This window comes from Portunus trituberculatus, chromosome 17, assembly GCF_017591435.1.
Source record: "Portunus trituberculatus isolate SZX2019 chromosome 17, ASM1759143v1, whole genome shotgun sequence".
In the NCBI taxonomy this organism is placed as follows: Eukaryota; Metazoa; Arthropoda; class Malacostraca; order Decapoda; family Portunidae; genus Portunus; species Portunus trituberculatus.
In genome coordinates, this window is record NC_059271.1 from 33,248,574 (window position 1) to 33,261,080 (window position 12,507).

The following is a 12,507-nucleotide window of genomic DNA, read 5'->3' on the forward strand; positions in this document are numbered from 1 at the left end:
TGGGGTGTGGAAGATGCGTGTGTAATTTCTTTTCTTTTTGTCTTCTTTCTTCTTTTTTTTTTTTTTGCGTGTGTGTAGTGATTACTGGTGGTGGTGGTGGTGGTGGTAGAAGCCATAATGGTGTATGTAGCTTATTTCCTCTACACTTTCAACAAAGGAGGAAAAAAATATTCAATTTGTAATCATGTTTTTTTTTTTTTTTATCAAATATAGATTAATGCTTGCCTATTTTCATCAACTGTTAATACTACTCCTTTCTTTTAATAAACATCTTCCTTCCTCATTCTCTTATTCCTCTCCAAATATTCACCACTCCTCCGTCTCCGTGTTGTCTTGAAGTGGGCCTTTTTCTCGTTTTATGTTGCCCTTGTCTGGTTTCCTTATTACATAAAAGAAGAACAAGGACTTGGGTAGGAATTGATATAAAATGCGTGGCAGCAGCTTCTCTTATCTGGCGTATAGTCTTATCACTTGGAGTCGAGACACAAACCCTTGAGAGAGGAAATAAAAGAGCCTGAGAGAGCCTGGGGAGCGAGACTTGGGCGCTAGTTCACGTTACGACAACTTCAACCTCGCGCAGATGTCTAAATTGCATTCCTCATCAGTATTTTTTGTGATCCTCCACTCCACTTACTACTCTCTTGACTTTTTTTGCTGTTGTTGTTTCCGTGTGTGTGTGTGTGTGTGTGTGTGTGTGTGTGTGTGTGTGTGTGTGTGTGTGTGTGTCTCTCTCTCTCTCTCTCTCTCTCTCTCTCTCTCTCTCTCTCTCTCTCTCTCTCTCTCTCTCTCTCTCTCTCTCTCTCTATCTATCTATCTATCTATCTATCTATCTCTGGTATTACCGTGGTTCCCTAGTCCTCTCCCTCACTAGGCTCAGTTCCTGGCGGGGTCTCTATGATAAATACGATAGCAGGACGCCACCAGAAATTCTGCAAAAACCCGCCTCAGCACACATGTTTAGCATAATTCTTCGAGGTGGCAGATGACAGCCTCGACAGGCGGGCTCCTCCTTCGCCTCATTTTCTTCCTCCCTTCATTCTCTATAAACATGGTTACTTCTTTGGTTCCGCCTGACATCACAATCCGGGTCTACGTTAAACACTTCATATATATCCTGATAAACTCCTTGCTTCTTGTGAAAGGCCGGCGATGGGAATAAATTATGGTTGAACTACGGAGTTTTAAACCTCCCTTCCCCCCCGACACTTGAGGCAGCTCGCCGGCACTTAATATGTGGAGCCGCTGATGGCAACAGCTACCTCTTAGTGAACCATTTTACACCAGAAATAATGTCGCGTTCATTAACTGTTTCATTAATAACTTTCTACTGTTATCAACCGGACGCGAGCAGCTGACGTCTGCTGCCTAGGATAGAGGACCAGGAGGCGCCGGGTGTGGACGCTTGGGGCGGCTGGGCAAATCAAGCAAGCAACGAGAAGGGAAATATTTGGAATCTTAACACGGCCGTCTCTTGTGTCACGTGTTTTTCATCACGCAACAACTTTCTTTGCAGCATTAAAGGTTTCGCTCTATTTGTAGCTACCACACTGTAGCACGCGCTCCCGGAAGTGAAGACGGTATTAACTTGCTTTATGACTGACGACATATGTGGCTAGTCGCCAGAGGGCGCCGCACACAGGACTACGAGACGGTGGCGGCGGCGGCGGCAGCAGGACACGGTGCAGCTCATACGATACGCAGCGAGGCCTTCGGGAGAGGCATCACTTTCCACACATTACTGTACACTCAACAACACTAGTCGAGCTAAACGAGCCAGCTGCCCGACCCGCTCACCGCTGGCATCCTCAGTGTGCAGCGTCGCCCAGCCTGAGCCTGAGAGAGGCAAGGCTGGCCACCACAAACAAGCCAGTCACACCAAGAACCTCTGTATTATGCACGCCACCGATTCTCACCTTCTATATTAATGCACTGAATGTCCCTAAGTCAATTTGGCGTTCATTCCCTGGGGAGTGAGTCACTGAGAGTCCGCCGCGCGGCTCAGGTGTGAAAGCAAACTATTAGTGTGGCTCAGATGGATACTGTGTTTGTGGATGCATTATGAATACGACGCCAGGATATAGAAGACCTTTGGTAAATATTCAAAGTTGATATTATGAAGATTTTTTTACACACTTTTTGCTGATATACTGTAAGTTGGTAACATTACTATGCTGATGGCGTACAGGCCAGTATAAATAAGGTGTTGTATCCACAGAGGGTAAAGCACTGGCTTCTCGAAATTCCTAATAAAAGTATACTCGTATCTTCTTCACATGAAAGCAGGTTACGTTTCCACGAGTAAATATTATCAATGTTTGAAGACGAAAGTCATGATGATTGCACACACACACACACACACACACACACACACACACACACACACACACACACACACACACACACATACACACACTGTATCCGCAATACAGTAGTACATAACAGCGTTGTCTCTGCAGCCAGCACAGCCACGCCCGCCACACGTCACAGCGAGGCCCGTAACACAAGCCGGGAAGGGAGAGGGTGGTGACAGCCATCTTCCGCCAATGTTCCTAAAGTGTCACCCTCACCCTTCATCCTTCACCCTATTACCCTCACCCTCTCTCTTACTCTCACTTTCGAACTCATTCTTGCCTTAAAGACGTCAACGTTCTACTGCTCTCCCACTTAGCTCTCCCACTCTGGCGCCCTTACCCTTCCTCACTTCTGTGTTCTCCTCGACCCTTTCATCTTGCACTCCACATCCCCCGGTGAGGCGTGACGCTCATCAGATGCGGTAAATTATCACCGGCAGATGAAGACACCGGAAGATGCATATTGAATGAACCACGGAAACAATACGGGGGATAAGTGCCGGGCAAAAATTACTGGGTGGAGGGTGGGAGGAATGAATGAATGAATGAGAGAGAGAGAGAGAGAGAGAGAGAGAGAGAGAGAGAGAGAGAGAGAGAGAGAGAGAGAGAGAGAGAGAGAGAGAGAGAGAGAGAGAGAGAGAGAGAGAGAGAGAGAGAGAGACAGGGAGAGAGAGAGAGAGAGAGAGTGAATATGTACAGAGACAAACTGATAAAAACATATATTTCTTCCCCCCGTCAATGTGAAGTGGAAGGAACCAAGTGGAGCAGATGAGAGGACTGATCTGTTTTGGGGACACGTAAACACACTGACTCTCTGCAAGCGAGTCATCATCATTTGTTCTTCCTTCTTTTGGCGTGTACACGGAGTGGAGTGTGTATCAAATAGAAGAGCGACTTGCAATATCTTTCCGTCCAGAGAGAGAGAGAGAGAGAGAGAGAGAATGAGAGAGACTGAGACAATCCAAGCATGTTAAACACTACGAGACCCAGCTGATATCCCACGTCCAACACTCACTTTACTCCTTCCTACCTTCACTTTTTAACCCAGATTCCAAGCTACACACGTCCCACTTAATCAGTCCCTTGCCCTTGCTGCACCCCATCGCCCTCCCTTTCCCTTCTCCCCTCGAAGACCCCAACTGTTTTCATATCCACAGTGGCCTCGAGCGTCTCGTCTCCCCTCTCGCTCGCCCCCGGGAGCCACCTAATAGTACTGCACGTGGGCGGGGTGTTGACATTCCTAGGCGGGCCGCGGGTGGATGGTGGGTCCGGCCTCATAATGACTCCCCCTGATGCCCCCTGTGTGTTTCCCAGGGTATGTCTTCCGGAACGATTGACATTCCATGGGGGGAGAAAGGATTGAAGCAGCTTGGTGTGTGCACGCTGGGAAGGGAACGGGTCTGGGGTTTGCTGGGCCGCGTGGCAACTCCTATGACTGGTTGTTGGTGAAGTTTTTTGCCCATGGTGGTCTATGGTGGCGTTCTTGCTGAAGGCTGGGAGTCTTTTCGAAGCTAAATAGATGAGACTGGTGTTACGTATGCGTCAATACAAGACAAAATTAAGAGAAGATGGCAGATGTTGTTGAAGGTTTGGCTTACAGTGGGCGATGCTATGAATTTTGATGGTGAGGGAATGTTTTATAAAGTTAAGCAGATGTGATACAATACGGATGATATGCCAGGAAAACGAAAATAAGAATAGAAACGCAATATAAAGAGAGAACGAAGCTAAAGTGTTACGTGGTATGCAGTCACACGAAGGCCAGATTCTTATTAAGCCCCTCAGTACTGGGAAGTATTTCTATCTTGAGTTAGGAGTATGATAAGACGATTTTATTTACATTAAGAAGTGTCTATAGAAGTCAGAAGATTAGTAGCCAGACTCTCCATTATTTTAATCCCCACTTAAGAGTCTGAAGCTGAATAAAATCACCAGATATTAAGCAGAATCAATATGAAAGCACCTCATGGTACTCAAGAGGTTGAAAGAAGGAATGTATTTTTTCAAACTTGATATGAGAAATACGAGTAGCATTCAGTACGAGTCAACACAAGGCAAAACAACGATAAGACGATGCCAAAGTTTTCACGACGTGCTGGTGGCCGAAAGTAATCTCTCTTGATAGTATAAATGTGAACGAAAGTGTGCATAAAAAGATCTTCAAATCTCTTAAGACATACAAGCACAAGTGTTAGAGTCAGTTGAACGATACACTTTTACGACTGCATTTAAAGAACACGAAGATTTTACGATGATATGTGATGAAAGCAAAAATGGTGGCGGTGTGAGTGAAAATTGGCTTGGCAGTGTGAGTAGAAATTGGCCTGGCAGTGTGAGTAAACATCATGGTGGCAGTGTGAGTAAAAATCGGACTGGCAGTGAGTAAAAATCGGGGTGGCAATGTGAGTAAGAATCGGGGTGGCATACTAGGTGGTGAGTGGCGTGGCTTTGCTCTTTGTTAGGCGATGAGGTCAAACAAGAGGAGGTTCAAACACGATCGTTGTAGGGAATCTGAGAGGTATCCGGTCCCCCTCAACCCGCATTTGAGTATTACATGAGGGATTGTGTTTCCAGCTCCGGCTCTCCTCCTCCTCCTCCTCTTCTTCCTCTTCCTACTCCTCCTCCTCCTCCTCCTCCTCCTCCTCCTCCTCCTCTTCCCACTCCCGCAGCACCACCAGCGCCACGCCACGCCCTAGCGGTAGTGGTGGGCGTTATGACAATACGGAAATGACAATGCTGGATTTTTTTCCCCCTTTCCATGAGGATTAACAATACGTAAAAACAATGGACAGTTCCTTCCTTTCGTGTTGTAGATGCTAAAGATGCAAAATATGTGCTACGATTTGCATGAGACGAAAAAATATATACCATTGTGTCTTATTATTTTCTTTCTTATTCACTTAGTTTTAATCAACTCCGAGGTTTTGCTTTACGAATAACAAGGAGAGAGAGAGAGAGAGAGGGAAAAAAGGAGTCAATTGGTCTTAGTTAGCGCGGCATCTCTTTGTCTCTCCCTTCATTGCAATCTACAATTCTTCCTCTATTCTCCACTCCTCCTATTTATTTCAACTTCTCCCTTCTTCATCACGCTTATTCCCCTTCCTTCTTTCATTGCTCTCCCCTCTTCGTCCACGTTCGTCTTTCCCTTTTATATTATCTCCTCACACTGCCGCTCCCACCCTCGCTGCTTCCCTCTCGCTGTCCCCCTCACTTATGATATCCCCCTCCCTCAGTTTCCCCTCATCTTCGCAGGTCTGGTTCCCCTCAGATGATAGTTCTCCCACAGAGCTCGACCGAGTTCCCCCCACTCCCCATCTCCCAGTACCCCACCCACCCCAGGCTGCTCTTCGACACTACACCCATCACTGCTAATGGATCACCCTTAGTCACTGGTGGCTCTGGCTCTCTCTGTGCCTCGTTCATCCATTGGCGGTAGTTGTGCATCCATTTAGGTGTACGTTCCCTCATTATCTCCATTTTCAGCTCGAGGAATGGGGGGGATGAGAGGTAGAAGATAGGGATCACTCTCTCTCTCTCTCTCTCTCTCTCTCTCTCTCTGCGGAGCTTGTTAACTAAGCGGCGAGCAAACCCGAACACCCAGTAATGTGCGGTAATAAGACACCGAGGTAATGTGTGTTCTCCGACCTCACCCCGCCAGGCACACCAACCCGGAATTAATGCGTGTCACATATCAGGGTTACGTAGATGATAAAGCGGGAAGGGTTCCGGAGTTTATTTGGGCTTTATCACACTTTATGACTGTTCCTTCCTTCCTTGCTTGCCCCCTACGCCTTCTTCTCCCGCTTCGCCTCCGTCTCCTCCTCCTCCTCCTCCTCCTCTATCCCAGTCTCTATGATGGCAGCCGCACACTTGAAGCTTAAATCTGATGCTATTAAATTCAGTTTCAGTCCGGCCATAGCGAGATCACGTAATGACTTCCATTAAAAGTTAGACTGAGGGGAAGGAAGGGCAAGTGACAGGCTCTCTCTCTCTCTCTCTCTCTCTCTCTCTCTCTCTCTCTCTCTCTCTCTCTCTCTCTCTCTCTCTCTGGATAAATCTATGAATCACAGTTAAGCGTGTTCTTCCTTAATCTCGGCGGTAATGTGCGTCTTTGGTTTTTGCAGGAAAAGGAAGAGGGGGAGGAGGAGGAGGAAGGTGGAAAACAAAAACACCCACGAAAGTAAGATGAGGAGTACGTGAGATGTTAGGCGACAATGAACTCCACGATAGAAATGCAGCAATACAAAAGCTAAACTTACGCGTAATGGCAACCTCCTGCAGCCTAGAGGAGACACTAGTGACAAACACCGAATGGCATGGGTGGGTGGCGAGAAGAACAAAGAAACAGCCGAATACAGAAGGAAAGAGGAACCTGTAGCGAAATGTAAGCAGGGCATGCCATACTCTGAAGGTAGAAAGGTCCAGTCGCCTGTATATACCTGTGTGTTGTGTTGAATAAGTAGAAGTGATGACAGTGAGGCCATGAACAAGTACGGACGGCTGATGGTCGTGAGAATCAACGAGTGTGATGACGCGATGCTACCAAAGGTGCCACCTACCTTGATAGAGAGCCGCAGGGGACAGCGCAAGGTTCTCGGAGAGGTCGTTGAAGCCGTAGAGGCCGAGCAGCCGACGCATGGTCAGCTCAGCGTATTCTTTCATATCTGCGCCGTCGTTGCTGCCTCCTCCAGCACCGCCTCCTACTAGTCCTCCACCTGCCCCTCCTGTTCCTGGTCCTCCTTCTCCAGGCATGCCTCCGCTTCCCTCCTCCTGCTGGCCGGGCGAGGTAGAGCGGGACAGTAGGGCATTGAGGCGGGGATGGGCACTGGGGCTGTTCCCGCCGCCGCCACCGCCGACGTTCACGCCCGCGGAGCCCGTCAAATCCACAGCCTCGTCTAGGCGGCGAGGCAGGAGAGAGCGCCGCATTGTAGGCGTCTCGGATAGGTCGAGAGGCAGGTCAGAGGTGGAGGGATCGAAGTGGGAGTCAGAGGATGGGTGCTGGGCACGTGTTTCAGCATCACTCGTGCCTTCGTTGTCCTCGCTGTCCGTGTAAGCGTACACAATATTGCGCGGTTTAAAGTTCTTTCGCTTGTTGCGCCGCCCAGCCTCGGGCATAGGCATGGGCGCTGACGGGGAGCCCACAGGCATGTCACTGACAGTCTCAGGATAGGCGCGCGAGGATGAATCGTCATCTATATACATGGGAGCGTTCTCCGAATCGTCACAGTCCATGTGGTCGCCAGTGACGTCATCCTCATGGACGGCAGAGTCCGCGTCAGGATTGGACTCTTCCTCGAGGGCGTGAGTCTGGCTGTCAGGGTTGAGTATGGCGATGTCCACCTCAGAAGTCTCCTCGGACGCTTCTTCCGGCTCGCAAGGAACGCCATCCTCGACCACGGCCACGTCCTGGTCTGTGTCCATCCTTGAGTCTCCCTCATCTTCGTCTTCGTCTTCGTCTGTTCGAACTCGATCTGGAGAATAGATAATGATACATTACTGAGAGATAGAAAGGTTTCTAGCAATGTGTACATATATTCATAAAGATAAAGCGTTTTACTAATAGCATGATGAGTCCTGTCACTGACTCACCTGTGTGTTCGGTGTGGGCGTGGAGGGTGTGATCGTGGGTGAAGGTGGTCGGGGTGGGTGTCTGAGGGCCCCCCAGCACCTCGCCCACGCTGGCCGCTACACTCACTACCTCCATTGCATTCTGGGGAAGAAGAAAAATCATGTTAATGATAAAAGCTCAGACGCAAAGCTATTCTCTTAAAATGTTTTCCCTGAATAGTATCACTTTATGTCTGCATTATCCAACAGCATGACTTCCCAGACCAGCGAATTTTGTTTCTTTTGGAGGATAATGCTAATTCAGGCGTTGTATACGACCTAATACGTTAAATTATTAAATACCTTCAATAACTCGGCGATAGTGCAGCGTTTCGAAAAATTACAGAGTCGATTTAAACACTTCCCGGTAAAGTACACTTCATAATCTCAGTTTGGGCAATAAAACAAAGTCACTCGCCCACCAGAATCAGACAATGGGTGGGGTGTTGCGGCTAGGAATAAATACTCGGCCAATCAGTCATCATTACGGCGAAATTGCACAAATCGTGTTACAAAGACTTTCACTGACGCTCAGCACGAAAACTCCGCCGCGACGCTCACACGGAATACCAAACTTTCTCCCCGAGACTACTCGCATTTATATGAAAAAAAAGGGAGGATGAAAAGAATGTAGTTTGTCCGGTATGCACGACAAAATAAATCACAACAACATTTATATTTTGCGTGAAATATCGTCAGGTCCAGTCGAAAATTTTGCCCATTATCCGGGGCGGCCCTGATGGCGGCCATTTGTCATTACACTCGACACACAATTATGTCGTTCTTTCCCGCGCAATAAATCGTGCCGGCGCCGCGAACCCAAAGTCGTCCCCGCTACCGAAGGTCACACACACACACACACACACACACACACACACACACACACACACACAGCACTACTGTACACATGCACGCATACACACAGTCATTCACACACACACATTAATACACTCACATACATGCATATATTCATACACACGCTTTTTGTACACACACACACACACACACACACACACACACACACACACACACACACACACAGCAGTAAATCAAGAAATACAAACAAACACACTATGTAGGCAATTACTCAAACAAACACACAAATAAAATGTTAGAATAGAAAGTAAAAAAAAGAGGCGGCAATAATTCACGTCCAAGCGACACTAACTTTGTGATTCCCGCCACCCAGACTCAACCACCATTAGAAACGAAGAACAAGACCACCACCACCACCGCCACTACCACCACAAACACTATTACTACTCCTACCACTGCCACTACTGCTATTACTACTACTATGTGGGAAGAATAGAAGTCTGCCGAAGTGATTTTTTCTTAATTGCCTTGAGATGAGCAAGGAAAATATACACACCCAGACACCCTGACGACACACACTGCAAGGTTACGTGGCGAGTGTGCCAGCTGTGTGTTGTGGAACCTTTCAATTGAGTTCTCATGTTGCATTGTTGCTGATATTCGTGTTGTTGGTCTTGTTATTGTTTTTCCTGTTGTTGTTGTTGTTGTTGTTGTTGTTGTTGTTGTTGTTGTTGTTGTGGATATTGTTGTTGTTTTAGCATTATTACTGCTATTATTATTATTGTTGTTGTTATTATTATTATTATTATTATTATTATTATTATTATTATTATTATTATTATTATTATTATTATTATTATTATTATTATTATTATTATTATTATTAGTATTAGTAGAAGTAGTAGTAGTAGTAGTAGTAAAGTAGAAGTGGAAGTAGAAGTAGAAGTAGTAGTAATAGTAGTAATCATATAAATAAAGTACCTAAATAATATTGAAAAGTTTAAAACATTGCACACGCACACACACACACACACACACACACACACACACACACACACACACACACACACACACACACACACACACACACACCCTAGCGACAGATACAAATTCATGCTTGAAACAATTAATATTTTGTCACTAAAATACACATTCTGGCTTAATGACGATGTCGTAGCCAATAAACATATTAATGCATCATAATTAAGACCTTTTATACCTCACGTCACCTGCACATAACTTCCCCGCGAGGACATATATAATTAAAAATTCAATATTCCGTGTTAGTGGACGAAAAAAGATGAAAAGGAAAAAACCGAAGCGAATGACGGTGACTATATGACGTACTTGGTAAATAAAGTAAATATATACAGTGAAATAAAACGAAAATTTACGCCAACGATAATTTTTCATGTTTATTTCTGGAAGTCACAGTTTTTTTATTTTTTTTATGAAAGAGGGTAAGCTGGCCAAGGACAACAAAAAAATATATTAAAAAGGCCCACTTGATTGCCAGATCCCTAAAATGTTTGTAGCGTTAGCCAAAAGTAATGTATGGGTTCTAATACAAGTCTATGTATGGTAACTGTGTCCCTGTTTATCTATCACTGTGTCCACGGTTACTGTATTTTCCTGTCTCCTGCTACACACACTGGTTCAATGGTTACAGTTACAGCATTTCACTGTCTATCGTCACTGTGTCTTCAAGTATACTGTATGTGCTTCTATGCGTACTGTAGCTCCGTCTCTCGCCACTGCCTTCTTAAAAACTTCACTGTACCTATGGCTACTTAACTATGTACACATTTACATACCAATCGCCATGCACTCTATGTCAAATATCGCTGTATATCATGTTCTTCTAAATGCTCGGCTTTGTACTCAACATCATATTTCACCCCACTTGCTTGTTCCAGTGTGTGTGTGTGTGTGTGTGTGTGTGTGTGTGTGTTGGAGTGAGCGGTAGGTAGGTATTTCGTCATAGAGCATTGTGGTTTATGTATATCTAATTGCCTGTCTTTATTGGTCGTGCTGTTGCAGTACGTACACCTCGTTGCTGAATAATACCTCACGTCACCAATCACCGTAACATCCCCCACGCCTCGCTGTCGTTAAATACCGGGCGGCTGTGTTGACGATAGTTTACAGCGCATAATGCTGCGTCTTGAGCATGCGGTATCAGTATGCACAGTACTCTTCTGGCTTCATGCTGTTCCTAAATGTCTACTATTAGTGGTCACCATTTTTCACTTTATGTTCTTCTTAATCCCCACACTGATGATGACGATAATGATGTTTCTAGCCATCGGACATCCATGTTCACCCTTATCCTTCAGTGGTGGCTGTTGCTTACTGGGGGATAGGTAATAGTCACCGCAGGGGCCTGACTGCTTGAGTGACGTGCGGGTTGTGGAAGCGAATTTCACAACACATGACTGTTTGGGAGGATAAACTGGCGGGTCTGAGTGTGCTCATCACCGGAGAGAGAGAGAGAGAGAGAGAGAGAGAGAGAGAGAGAGAGAGAGAGAGACTGACAGACGGACTGAGGCAGGACTGAAGAAGAAAAATAAAAGTCGATCTTATTAATAACTCCAGTTCATATTAAGCAGATGTAAACGCTTTTCCCCCCTTGAAGGACTGACATACGAGTATAAGTTATGTTGATACAGCTATTCATCATTACAATTTTTTTTCTCCTTATTAATTATCATATATTATCTTATACTCGTATTTTGCTGCACGAACAAATCTAACACTTATAAACTCAACTAATGATACTGTTCACTTTGCTGACGTTAATGAGGGAATAGCACAAACAAACCTTGCAGATGATAAAAAATAAAAGAGAGAAAAAAACAAGGCTATAGAGACAAGACAAAAGCAAGTTAAGGTAAGGAAGTCAGAACTCACCACTAATAATAGTAATGATGACAATAAAACCGTAAGCTAATCTATTCCTGGGAGGAGGATAAGTAGAAATATAAGGGAGACAGTTAAGTGCAGGGGAGGGAAGGCTAGTCATTGTTAAGGAGGGAGACAGGGAGAGAAAGAGAGGGAGAAATGGAGAGTGTGTAGGTGTGTGAGCGATGGAGAGGGAGAGAAAAGAGGAGAGGGAAGGAACCAAGAGGGGGAAAGGGAGGGGATGGAGAGAATAGCAGAGTGGTGTGTTAGAGGGGAAGGGAAGGACGGGGGAGAGGTAGGAATGGAAGGAGGGGAAGGGAAGGAAGGAGCAGGGAGGGAGGGATGGTGAGGAGAATGAGAACCTCCAACAGAAGCTGGAAATATTAAGACACGTCGAGACATTTCCAGATTGACTGACACGCTACGATGGACTCTATACCATAAACAAGACGACCAACAGGCCCTCGTCACGCTACGGGTTGGTGGTGGTGGTGGTGGTGGTGGTGGTGGTGGAGGTAGTGATAGTGGTGGTAAAATTTATTCAGCTGTAGTTACTTTTTCTTTTTTTTGTGTCTTTGTAGTGACATTAATTCAAGTGATAGTGTGTGTGTGTGTGTGTGTGTGTGTGTGTGTGTGTGTGTGTGTGTGTGTGTGTGTGTGTGTGTATTGTTTACTCTTTGCTAGTGAGTGGTGAATAATGGTGGTGATTTGGGATAGTTGTAGATGGTGTAGTGCTGGTGGTGGTGGTGGTGGTGGTGGTGATGATATTAATGGTGAGCGGATAGATAGTACGGGGACAGAATGGTGATGATAGTGGTGGCTGTGGTGCTGG

General features: G+C 45.9%; 1 protein-coding gene across 8 annotated transcripts in view; it reads right to left on the reverse strand.

The window, feature by feature from the left end:
• LOC123505257 (zinc finger protein castor homolog 1-like) overlaps positions 1–12,507 on the reverse strand; it is a 269,504-nt gene that overhangs the window by 232,591 nt on the left and 24,406 nt on the right. For all 8 annotated transcript variants that reach the window (XM_045256482.1, XM_045256479.1, XM_045256480.1 and 5 more), the window contains exons 2-3: positions 7,941–8,061; positions 6,911–7,822 (exon numbers count right to left, since the gene is read on the reverse strand). In XM_045256482.1, coding sequence (XP_045112417.1) covers positions 6,911–7,822; positions 7,941–8,055 — 1,027 coding nt within the window. In that variant the 5' untranslated portion in view covers positions 8,056–8,061. The remainder of the gene's footprint in view (positions 1–6,910; positions 7,823–7,940; positions 8,062–12,507) is intronic.